This window comes from Trachypithecus francoisi, unplaced genomic scaffold, assembly GCF_009764315.1.
Source record: "Trachypithecus francoisi isolate TF-2019V2 unplaced genomic scaffold, Tfra_2.0 Lachesis_group14, whole genome shotgun sequence".
Taxonomy (NCBI): Eukaryota; Metazoa; Chordata; class Mammalia; order Primates; family Cercopithecidae; genus Trachypithecus; species Trachypithecus francoisi.
The window spans coordinates 7,906,006-7,919,122 of NW_022681459.1; the positions used below are offsets into that span (position 1 = coordinate 7,906,006).

The 13,117-nt window shown below is 36.4% G+C and overlaps 1 protein-coding gene across 4 annotated transcripts in view; it reads left to right on the forward strand.

Annotated features, from left to right (window-relative positions):
* NCAM2 (neural cell adhesion molecule 2) overlaps positions 1-13,117 on the forward strand; it is a 572,054-nt gene that overhangs the window by 398,692 nt on the left and 160,245 nt on the right. For all 4 annotated transcript variants that reach the window (XM_033232201.1, XM_033232202.1, XM_033232203.1 and 1 more), the window contains one exon: positions 9,831-9,981. In XM_033232201.1, the coding sequence (XP_033088092.1) occupies positions 9,831-9,981 (151 nt within the window). The remainder of the gene's footprint in view (positions 1-9,830; positions 9,982-13,117) is intronic.

A 13,117-nucleotide genomic window follows, 5' to 3' on the forward strand; every position in this document is an offset into this window, starting at 1 on the left:
ATTTGTAATTTTTTCCTCTGATCTTTATGAGCTGAGAGACCAAGGGCTTTGCTTTTCTTATCCATTTTTCTTTTTTAGATATGTAAAAGTAAACATGCTACTTTATTGATTCCCATTAAAGCATCGAAAATAAATGTTTTGTGTCTAATTTTTGAAACCAAATATTGTACATGCCATCACATGTTTAAAATATCTTACTGGCATGTTTTGGTGTTTAAAATCCTCATTTTAAATTGAATAACATATTTTAAAAATAGAAGTTACAAAAACCACTAATGAAATAAACACATTTAGTAGGCAAAAATGTCCACTTTTCAATTTGGATGCAAGCATGTTTCTAGCCCCAGAACCCAGCAAAGTGTCTATTACATAGCTGCGGTACATACATAGTTCAGCCTCACAGTTGTTACTCAGGCGGTAAATCATATATCAAAAATAATTAAACATGAACGCTGGGGCCAGACAACCTGGGCATTCAGCTGCTAAAGCTCATAAGCTGTGGGACATGGGCCAGTTATTGAATATTTATGTGTCTCAATTTCCTAATCTTAACATGGAGATACTAGCCTCAACCTCATCGTGATATCAGGAGATTAAATAGACTAGTAAATGTAAAGCTTTTTGGATGTTGTCTGACAAGTATAATTTGTCATATGTATGTATTGCCTTTTATCATTATTACATTCAATTCCTATTTGTTGAATAAAGTTTTGATTTTATTATCAAAGAAAAGAGGAAGACACCAGGACCTAATAAGGAAACTACCAAAGTGAAGAACTTTGATTGCATATGTTTACCTTTCTGACATCATTTACACTGCTAGGAGAAAGGGTAATTATACAAGAGGTCAGCTCATGAAATTGAAATAAGAATACGATTAGAAAGCTAGGAGCAAACCCAGAGGAAATATCATTATTGCTAGTAGTAAATAGAAGAATCTTCCAGGGAGAGGAAACAGTATTTCTGTTTAAAATTCTTAGTGTGACTGTAGAAACTGATGGATGTGATATCATATTAAAACAATTTTGAGAAGGTAGTTTGGATAAATTAATTCTAATAACCTTTGGAGAGCATTGGTCTTTCTGTCTACATATTTAGCAGTTATGCATTGTCTTTACCTCAAAGTATTTGAAGTTCAATTGACTTACTCAACAGAGAAATAATGTCATTAGAAATGAGGCAAACAGAATATCTAAAGCAGGGGTCCACCTAGGGTGCATATTCTTTTGTGGATCTGCATTGATCTTGGGTTCTGCCTGTGGTCCCTATATATCTGTCCATCATCAGGAGAACCGCATGACCCCACTCTCTTCTGTGCATATTCTTGCTTCTCTCACTTCTTTCTTATGTCCTCTTAGGGCATCTGCCTGGAATTATTTCCTCAACACCACCCTTCTTTCACTATTTACAGATCACAATCCACACTTTGGTTTGTCAGGAAACATACCTACCCCATTCCTCCACTTACTCCTAGAAAGATACAGTTTGCCTACATGGTACTTTTCACATTTATTTGTATTGTACTGTAAAATTAGTATCTATCTTATTTGTTTAATTTTAATGCCACCAAGGATATAAACTATTACAGTTTACTCAGCACTGCATTCCAGTGCCTGGCTGCTTATTGTAAAATGCATGTGCGCACGTGCACACACACACACACACACACACACACTGACACAAAATAATTGTTGAATGGTTAAGTGACATGATCCATCAATCTCCCAAAAGGCCAAAGGAGCTAATGGTTCTAAAAATGTTCCATGACACAGTGGAAAGAAAAGAAAGTTCTGTAATACTGGCCACCTCAAATATGATGTGAGCTATAATCAGATTCTAAATTTCGCAATACATGTTTAGTCAGGTGAGGTCACAAAAAATAACCTATAAACATGACACATTATATAATTTCAATTGTTTGACAATTAAAATAGTCAACAAAAACTTTATGTTGGAAATAAATTCAAGAAGTGGTTATCACATAGATATTTGATTGAGGGATTTTTGAAAGGACAATAAACTCTAAAAATAATTATATTTTAAAAATATTGAAATACCATTTAAGTAAGCGGTTCTTAAATTGACCTTCTAGAAAGGCAAAGAACATAACATCAAATCAAATTTCAGAGAGTGCATTTTTGTAAAGGATGGAATAATAATGTACAGTCAGACACTTTGCTTTCTAATCATCTTACTTAATTCAGTGATAGAACCTGGAAATACTAGAGAGACAGCTAAAATGCCCATTAACCTGTCTCAATCAGGGATCAGATGCCTTAAATGAATCTTCAGTAGGTGTTGAATCAGAGCCAAGATATAAATGAATTTTCTTTCTGATATTTGTAATGTGTTTCTGTAGCACAAAGAGAGACATGTCCTTTAGAATGTCAGAAACGGGAAAAAAAAAAAAAAATGACCCTGGACTTTTAGTGCAAGTATTTGACTCAAATGCATATTGTGCATCATTACAGAGCCAATGATGATTCTGAGAATGGCTTCTAATTTTGCTAGGAATCACACACTTGGGCAAAGTGCCTGTTTTTCCAGAATTTAAGTTAATAATTTCAGGTATATTGATAATAAGTTTTAAATGCCAACATTTGTACTGATAATATCTATATACACCAGCAGTTTTTCACAAGTCAAAACCTTATCATGTATAACAGGTAATTACAAGAGAACATGTTTATTTTCAAGCGAAGATCATGTAAATTTAAAATTTACTTTTCTTTTTTTTATTTATTTATTTTTATTATACTTTAAGTTCTAGGGTACATGTGCATAACGTGCAGGTTTGTTACATATGTATACTTGTGCCATGTTGGTGTGCTGCACCCATCAACGCGTCAGCACCCATCAATTCATCATTTACATCATGTATAACTTCCCAATGCAATCCCTCCCCCCTCCCCCCTCCCCATGATAGGCCCCGGTGTGTGATGTTCCCCTTCCTGGGTCCAAGTGATCTCATTGTTCAGTTCCCACCTATGAGTGAGAACAGGCGGTGTTTGGTTTTCGCTTCTTGTGATAGTTTGCTAAGAATGATGGTTTCCAGCTGCATCCATGTCCCTACAAAGGACGCAAACTCATCCTTTTTTATGGCTGCATAGTATTCCATGGTGTATATGTGCCACATTTTCTTAATCCAGTCTGTCACAGATGGACATTTGGGTTGATTCCAAGTCTTTGCTATTGTGAATAGTGCCACAATAAACATACGTGTGCATGTGTCTTTGTAGTAGAATAATTTATAATCCTTTGGGTATACACCCAGTAGTGGGATGGCTGGGTCATATGGTACATCTAGTTCTAGATCCTTGAGGAATTGCCATACTCTTTTCCATAATGGTTGAACTAGTTTACAATCCCACCAAGAGTGTAAAAGTGTTCCTATTTCTCCACATCCTCTCCAGCACCTGTTGCTTCCTGATTTTTTAATGATTGCCGTTCTAACTGGTGTGAGATGGTATCTCATTGTGGTTTTGATTTGCATTTCTCTGATGGCGAGTGATGATGAGCATTTTTTCATGTGTCTGTTGGCTGTATGAATGTCTTCTTTTGAGAAATGTCTGTTCATATCCTTTGCCCACTTTTTGATGGGGTTGTTTGTTTTTTTCTTGTATATTGTTTGAGTTCTTTGTAGGTTCTGGATATTAGCCCTTTGTCAGATGAGTAGATTGCAAAAATTTTCTCCCATTCTGTAGGTTGCCTGTTCACTCTGATGGTAGTTTCTTTTGCTGTGCAGAAGCTCTTTAGTTTAATTAGATCCCATTTGTCAATTTTGGCTTTTGCTGCCGTTGCTTTTGGTGTTTTAGACATGAAGTCCTTGTCCATGCCTATGTCCTGAATGGTACTACCTAGATTTTCTTCTAGCGTTTTTATGGTATTAGGTCTAACATTTAAGTCTCTAATACATCTTGAATTAATCTTCATATAAGGAGTAAGGAAAGGACCCAGTTTCAGCTTTCTACTTATGGCTAGCCAATTTTCCCAGCACCATTTATTAAATAGGGAATCCTTTCCCCATTTCTTGTTTTTCTCAGGTTTGTCAAAGATCAGATGGCTGTAGATGTGTGGTATTATTTCTGAGGATTCTGTTCTGTTCCATTGGTCTATATCTCTGTTTTGGTACCAGTACCATGCTGTTTTGGTTACTGTAGCCTTGTAGTCTTGTAGTTTGAAGTCAAGTAGCGTGACACCTCCAGCTTGATCCTTTTGACTTAGGATTGTCTTGGCAATGCGGGCTCTTTTTTGGTTCCATATGAACTTTAAAGCAGTTTTTTTGCAATTCTGTGAAGAAACTCATTGGTAGCTTGATGGGGATGGCACTGAATCTATAAATAACCTCGGGCAGTATGGCCATTTTCACGATATTGATTCTTCCTATCCATGAGCATGGTATGTTCTTCCATTTGTTTGTGTCCTCTTTTATTTCACTGAGCAGTGGTTTGTAGTTCTCCTTGAAGAGGACCTTTACATCCCTTATAAGTTGGATTCCTAGGTATTTTATTCTCTTTGAAGCAATTGTGAATGGAAGTTCATTCCTGATTTGGCTCTCTGCTTGTCTGTTACTGGTGTATAGAATGCTTGTGATTTTTGCACATTAATTTTGTATCCTGAGACTTTGCTGAAGTTGCTTATCAGCTTAAGGAGATTTTGGGCTGAGATGATGGGGTTTTCTAAATATACAATCATGTCATCTGCAAACAGGGACAATTTGACTTCTTCTTTTCCTAACTGAATACCCTTGATTTCTTTCTCTTGCCTGATTGCCCTAGCCACAACTTCCAAGACTATGTTGAATAGGAGTGGTGAGAGAGGGCATCCCTGTCTTGTGCCAGTTTTCAAAGGGAATTTTTTCAGTTTTTGCCCATTCAGTATGATATTGGCTGTGGATTTGTCATAAATAGCTCTTATTATTTTGAAGTACATTCCATCTATACCGAATTTATTGAGCGTTTTTAGCATGAAGGGCTGTTGAATTTTGTCAAAAGCCTTTTCTGCATCTATTGAGATAATCATGTGGTTCTTGTCTTTGGTTCTGTTTATATGCCTGATTACGTTTATTGATTTGTGAATGTTGAACCAGCCTTGCATCCCGGGGATGAAGCCCACTTGATCATGGTGGATAAGCTTTTTGATGTGCTGCTGAATCCGGTTTGCCAGTATTTTATTGAGGATTTTTGCATCGATGTTCATCAGTGATATTGGTCTAAAATTCTCTTTTTTTGTTGTGTCTCCGCCAGGCTTTGGTATCAGGATGATGTTGGCCTCATAAAATGAGTTAGGGAGGATTCCCTCTTTTTCTATTGATTGGAATAGTTTCAGAAGGAATGGTGCCAGCTCCTCCTTGTACCTCTGGTAGAATTCAGCTGTGAATCCATCTGGTCCTGGACTTTTTTTGGTTGGTAGGCTATTAATTGTTGCCTCAATTTCAGAGCCTGCTATTGGTCTATTCAGGGATTCAACTTCTTCCTGGTTTAGTCTTGGGAGAGTGTAAGTGTCCAGGAAATTATCCATTTCTTCTAGATTTTCTAGTTTATTTGCGTAGAGGTATTTATAGTATTTTCTGATGATAGTTTGTATTTCTGTGGGGTCGGTGGTGATATCTCCTTTATCATTTTTTATTGCATCTATTTGATTCTTCTCTCTTTTCTTCTTTATTAGTCTTGCTAGCGGTCTGTCAATTTTGTTGATCTTTTCAAAAAACCAACTACCGGATTCATTGATTTTTTGGAGGATTTTTTGTGTCTCTATCTCCTTCAGTTCTGCTCTGATCTTAGTTATTTCTTGCCTTCTCCTAGCTTTTGAATGTGTTTGCTCTTGCCTCTCTAGTTCTTTTATTTGTGATGTTAGAGTGTCAATTTTAGATCTTTCCAGCTTTCTCTTGTGGGCATTAATGCTATAATTTCCCTCTACACACTGCTTTAAATGTGTCCCAGAGATTCTGGTATGTTGTATCTTTGTTCTCATTGGTTCAAAGAACATCTTTATTTCTGCTTTCATTTCGTTATGTACCCAGTAGTCATTCAGGAGCAGGTTGTTCAGTTTCCATGTAGTTGAGTGGTTTTGATTGAGTTTCTTAGTCCTGAGTTCCAGTTTGATTGCACTGTGGTCTGAGAGACAGTTTGTTATAATTTCTGTTCTTTTACATTTGCTGAGCAGTGCTTTACTTCCAATTATGTGGTCAATTTTGGAATAAGTGTGATGTGGTGCTCAGAAGAATGTATATTCTGTTGATTTGGGGTGGAGAGTTCTATAGATGTCTATTAGGTCCACTTGGTGCAGAGATGAGTTCAATTCCTGGATATCCTTGTTAACTTTCTGTCTCGTTGATCTGTCTAATGTTGACAGTGGAGTGTTGAAGTCTCGCATTATTATTGTATGGGAGTCTAAGTCTCTTTGTAAGTCTCTAAGGACTTGCTTTATGAATCTGGGTGCTCCTGTATTGGGTGCATATATATTTAGGAGAGTTAGCTCTTCCTGTTGAATTGATCCCTTTACCATTATGTAATGGCCTTCTTTGTCTCTTTTGATCTTTGATGGTTTAAAGTCTGTTTTATCAGAGACTAGGATTGCAACCCCTGCTTTTTTTTGTTCTCCATTTGCTTGGTAGATCTTCCTCCATCCCTTTTTTGAGCCTATGTATGTCTCTGCATGTGAGATGGGTCTCCTGAACACAGCAGACTGATGGGTCTTGACTCTTGATCCAGTTTGCCAGTCTGTGTCTTTTAATGGGAGCATTTAGTCCATTAACATTTAAGGTTAATATTGTTATGTGTGAACTTGATCCTGCCATTATGATATTAACTGGTTATTTTGCTCGTTAGTTGATGCAGTTTCTTCCTAGCCTCGATGGTCTTTACATTTTGGCATGTTTTTGCAATGGCTGGTACCGGTTGTTCCTTTCCATGTTTAGGGCTTCCTTCAGGGTCTCTTGCAAGGCAGGCCTGGTGGTGACAAAATCTCTAAGCATTTGCTTATCTGTAAAGGATTTTATTTCTCCTTCACTTATGAAACTTAGTTTGGCTGGATATGAAATTCTGGGTTGAAAATTCTTTTCTTTAAGAACGATGAATATTGGCCCCCACTCTCTTCTGGCTTGTAAAGTTTCTGCTGAGAGATCTGCTGTTAGTCTGATGGGCTTCCCTTTGTGGGTAACCCGACCTTTCTCTCTGGCTGCCCTTAAGATTTTTTCCTTCATTTCAACTTTGGTGAATCTGGCAATTATGTGTCTTGGAGTTGCTCTTCTGGAGGAGTATCTTTGTGGCATTCTCTGTATTTCCTGAATTTGAATGTTGGCCTGGCCTACTAGGTTGGGGCAGTTCTCCTGGATGATATCCTGAAGAGTGTTTTCCAGCTTGGTTCCATTTTCCCCCTCACTTTCAGGCACCCCAATCAGACGTAGATTTGGTCTTTTTACATAATCCCATACTTCTTGCAGGCTTTGTTCATTTCTTTTTCTTCTTTTTTCTTTTGGTTTCTCTTCTCTCTTCATTTCATTCATTTGATCCTCAATCGCTGATACTCTTTCTTCCAGTTGATCGAGTCGGTTACTGAAGCTTGTGCATTTGTCACATATTTCTCGTGTCATGGTTTTCATCTCTGTCATTTCCTTTATGACCTTCTCTGCATTAATTAGTCTAGCTGTCAATTCTTCCACTCTTTTTTCAAGATTTTTAGTTTCTTTGCGCTGGGTACGTAATTCCTCCTTTAGCTCTGAGAAGTTTGATGGACTGAAGCCTTCTTCTCTCATCTCGTCAAAGTCATTCTCTGACCAGCTTTGATCCGTTGCTGACATTGGCTGCGCTCCTTTGCAGGGGGAGATGTGCTCTTATTTTTTGAATTTCCAGCTTTTCTGCCCTGCTTTTTCCCCATCTTTGTGGTTTTATCTGTCTCTGGTCTTTGATGATGGTGAAGTAATGATGGGGTTTTGGTATAGGTGTCCTTCCTGTTTGATAGTTTTCCTTCTGACAGTCAGGACCCTCAGCTATAGGTCTGTTGGAGACTGCTTGAGGTCCACTCCAGACCCTGTTTGCCTGGGTATCAGCAGCAGAGGTTGCACAAGATAGAATATTGCTGAACAGCGAGTGTACCTGTCTGATTCTTACTTTGGAAACTTCCTCTCAGGGGTGTACTCCACCCTGTGAGGTGTGGGGTGTCAGACTGCCCCTAGTGGGGGAAGTCTCCCAGTTAGGCTACTCAGGGGTCAGGGACCCACTTGAGCGGGCAGTCTGTCCGTTCTCAGATCTCAACCTCCGTGTTGGGAGATCCACTGCTCTCTTCAAAGCTGTCAGACAGAGTCGTTCGCGTCTGCACAGGCCTCTGCTGCTTCCCCTGTTGTTTTTTAGCTGTGCCCTGTCCCCAGAGGTGGAGTCTACAGAGACAGGCAGGTTTCCTTGAGCTGCTGTGAGCTCCACCCAGTTCGAGCTTCCCAGCGGCTTAAGCCTCAGCAATGGGGGGCACCCCTCCCCCAGCCTCGCTGCTGCCTTGCGGTTAGATCGCGGCAGACTGCTGTGTTAGCAATGAGGGAGGCTCCGTGGGCGTGGGACCCTCCTGGCCAGGTGTGGGATATATTCTCCTGGTGTGCCCGTTTGCTTAAAGTGCAGTATTGGGGTGGGAGTTACCCGATTTTCCAGGTGTTGTGTGTCTCAGTTCCCCTGGCTAGGAAAAGGGATTCCCCTCCCCCTTGCGCTTCCCAGGTGAGGCGATGCCTCGCCCTGCTTCAGCTCTCGCTGGTCAGGCTGCAGCAGCTGACCAGCACCGATTGTCCGGCACTCCCTAGTGAGATGACCCCAGTACCTCAGTTGAAAATGCAGAAATCACCAGTCTTCTGTGTCGCTCGCGCTGGGAGTTGGAGCCTGGAGCTGTTCCTATTCGGCCATCTTGCTCAACCCCCCCCTAAAATTTACTTTTCAATACTGTGAAATAATTACATTTTCTTTATAAAAATGAATGATTTGCTTTGCATTGTTAATAATGTATTTCGTTGTTTTATTCCAATAAAGTTAATTAAGTACAAATGTTTAACTCATAGTAAATAATAGCTGCAGGAGTACATTTTCTTTATGAAACTGCATGTAAATTTTACTACAACATAATTTGCTTTCTAAAAATATTAGAATATAATGTTTCTGTCCTAGAAGTTTAAATGACTTTTACATGAAGTACTATAAGTATTTTCTCACATTTGTTCAACTATACTATCACACTATGGGATGAAATCTGAAGTTCCAACAAGACTTTAGTAAAAGTAATTTATTCTGAGAAAAGTATGTAGTTGAAATAAGTCATAATTATTTGTTTAGGCAATCAGGAACTATTTTTAATATAATATGAAAATTTGCCGGTAACTCAAAGGAAAGTAGGATGTTGCCATGTATATACAGTGAAAGGGGAAAAGTGTAAAACAGGTCTGTGAAGAGTATTTATTCAAAGCACAGGATATTGTGGAGAGTACAAGTAATTCAAAATAATTGGAATTGATGACATCTAAATTGTAAAGTGTGCTTGGACAGACAGGTGATACCACATGAGAGGTCTTTAAGCATCAGGCTGAGTGATTGGGTTTTATTTGGAGTCACTGAAATGCTTTTTATCATTATACAGCCAGGGTACATGAAACCTTCATGAAGCTATGAGAATGTAAAAAGTGTGCTTTTTTAAAAAAACTTATTCTTAGCTATACAAGAAATACTTTCTACATCAGGAATGATTTCTTTTTTCTTTTTGCCAAAGAAACATAGGAAGTAACATAATGTTATATGTTTGGTCACCATTTTGCACACACAAGCATAAAATCTTTCTTTTTCCTGAATCGATGTAAACAGAGCCCAGACGGCCGTATCGAAGTCAAAGGGCAGCATGGAAGCTCGTCACTGCATATTAAAGATGTGAAGTTGTCAGATTCAGGGAGATATGACTGTGAAGCTGCAAGTAGAATTGGAGGGCACCAAAAGAGCATGTACCTTGATATTGAATGTAAGTTGCTTTCCTTTTGTATTTTCATTAAAAGAACTTTGTGTGCTTTGAAAAAATATGATTTTTAGAGGCAAACCAAAATATATATATAGTTCATGTTTCAGTATTTAATGCATAGCTTTAATGCATATCTAAAATATGATTTTTAGAGGAAAACCAAAATATATATGTAGTTCATGTTTCAGTATTTAATGCATAGCTTTAGAGAAAATATGGTAAAATCATTCAGTCAGTTATTGGAGACATCTAGTGGATATTACGAGACATTCCACAGTACTGTGTATTTCATCATTTTGATACTGCTTTTTCTGAAAATGGTGACTTTCTTTTTTTGCAACTTTGAACTCAAAACACAATATAAACTGAAAAATATTAATTATCAGTAATTGGTCAATATCACTTTAGATTTTTTATTTCTTTATAATATTTATGATTATGTCTCAGATATGTAGTGTTTACATATCTTATTCAAATTGTTACACCATTTTACATTTTCAGAAACTTTAAATAGTATTTTAAATGCAGTGAAATGTACTAATATATCTTATCAAAATAGTGTTTATTTTCTGTCTGGAAGAAAGGACCATGGCGAGGATAGTTTTTAAAATAAATTAAAAAATGTACATAACTATGTGAGATTTGGGAAATGGGAGGGCTAATGTAAGTGAAGCTTTCACAAAACCCCTCTGGTCACTGCATGGAATTTAAAAATAATTTGGTATACATGCTGTTTAAAAAGGAAGAAACTTTAACATCGTTCTCAATAAATATTTATGAAGCATCAATATTGGAAAGTCTCTGATGCTTGAAAGGACATAGCTGTTCTTAGTGGAATGTATGAGATATTCTTATTGACAAAGTATTTCTATTGGAGCATGTCTAGTACATTAATATTGATAGAATGCAATGGTAACTGTGAAACAAGATGCATTCTCTTATCAAGAATGCCTTCAGAAAGAAAATATTTTCTCAAGAATACACATAAGTTATCCATATTATTTTACATTTTTATAGACTGTGCTTGTCAAGAAATTCATGGAAAAACCAATCAGAAACTTCTAAAGGAAGAAAGGATTATGAAAGGTAGTCAACAATAGAAGGCAACTTCAGTCTGACACAAATTACTGACTTCATTTGCTGATATTAGGCAGCTTTTAAGAAAGCCACTTTATCTCCATCACCCTTTCTAAAAAACAGAAAAACGGAAAGCATTGATAATATTGAGAACACACAAAGGAGGAAGTGATGCCAATAACTTATTTAGCTTTTTCCCCTAATAGTTTTTTCTGCTTTTTTCCCATTATTACAGTATATTTCTTTTTCAGATCAACAACATCATTAGCAAATTATAAATACTTTACACATTTACAGTACATTTGTTATATTTTTAATTAAAATTTGTATTTTTAACCCAAAATTTAATTTATGATTTTTTAAAAATGTGAATCTAAATGAATAAAAGAAAACCTTAAGAATACCAACATATGATTTATATGAGACCTCCTGGCCTCTTGCACTGTCCTACAAAAGTCCTAGGCAACACATTATCTTAATGAAACTATATTTAGGACTTTTCTTCTTTTCATTTCATTTATATTTTAAAACATTTGATATATAATAGGATTAGTACTAAATCTCTGTTGCAGGTACACAGAAAAGTGGAGTTTATGAGAAATGAGCACCGCTGATATTTCCAAAGCACAGTAAGGCAGAGTGGCTCATGTAAGATATGCTAGTATCAGAATAATAGGACTAGCTAATATGCTAATTAATAGTGTGTTATGTGTCCCTGGGTCCTCAATTTCCTTAGTTATAAAATAAAAGGGTTTAAAGAAGAGACTCTTGGGAGCTATTTATACTCAAGCATTTAAAGATACTTGTATTCAAGCGTATCCACATTCTCCAAAGATGCCCTGGGATTTCTCAATTATTGTACATGCATGACAGCACAGGTATTTGTATAAAACAAATGAAAACCTAAACTAAGATTATAATTTATGTATGTTTATGTTGTAAAACTTGATTGAAAACAGTTTTAAAAACCATACTAGGTCCACGTTAAGCTTCAGGTTTTGTGCTCAGTGATAATGGACACCAAGATGAATAAAACATAGCTCCGCCTTTATTAGAAGTCTACCATCATCTGGAGTTTAAATTAAACCGCAGCGTGTATTTAGATTTCAAAGTGAGAATGAAGAAAATATCAAGATAATGTAAAATGCTGATATGATTTTTCGTTATTGGTTTTAGCTCGGTAGAAAATAATGGTATAAACAAACAACTATATATTACAATTTGAATTATTTGCTCTTGTAATCTATTCATACCATGAATTAATAACTAACACAAAAAAGTACATTGGATACTTTATTTTTCAAGGACTGATTTCTAACAAAGTACAAGTTGCTTTAGATCACATTGCACTCCTTCTTTATAGGTTTAAATATTGGTTTATGTTTCTGCTTAATTATTCTGAGGTAAATGTGTAGACTGAAGCTCACCAGAAAATTATGTAGTTTAGTTTATCTTTTTTAAACAGGGATGAAAGGTCTTGATTTGTAAAAGGATGTTTTGAGAATTCTTTGAGTATCTGCTGAGATTATTATTGCCACCATGTTAATCAGAGGGTAACTAGGTTAATATACTTTGAAAAAAAATATTTTTCCTACTATTAAACTATCGTTTAAATGTAACTACTTTTTGTTTTCCCTAAACATTATTTTTCTGCAAATATTGTTGAAAATGAGTTGAATGGCTCTGATAACACTTGGTTATTTTTCCTTTTTTTCCAAAATGAAACATTTAAATGTATTCTACTTCAGTGGGGATAATTAGGAAAAGAAATATCATCTGTTTTAAGACATTATTCAAGATATTTAAGTACAATAAAAGCCCATATATCATGTAAAATATGATGAGTTTTGACCTGTGTATACACCACCAAATCTATCATCATCTTCAAGATAAACATTTACACCACCCTCAAGAATTTTCTCAAGTCACTTTAAAATCTGTCCCTCCTTTTTACAATTATCCCTAGGCATCTATTTACCTACTTTTGGTCACTATAATTTAGTTTACATTTACATGTAAGAATGTATATACATGGAATTATGCAGTATTATTTTTAATTTAT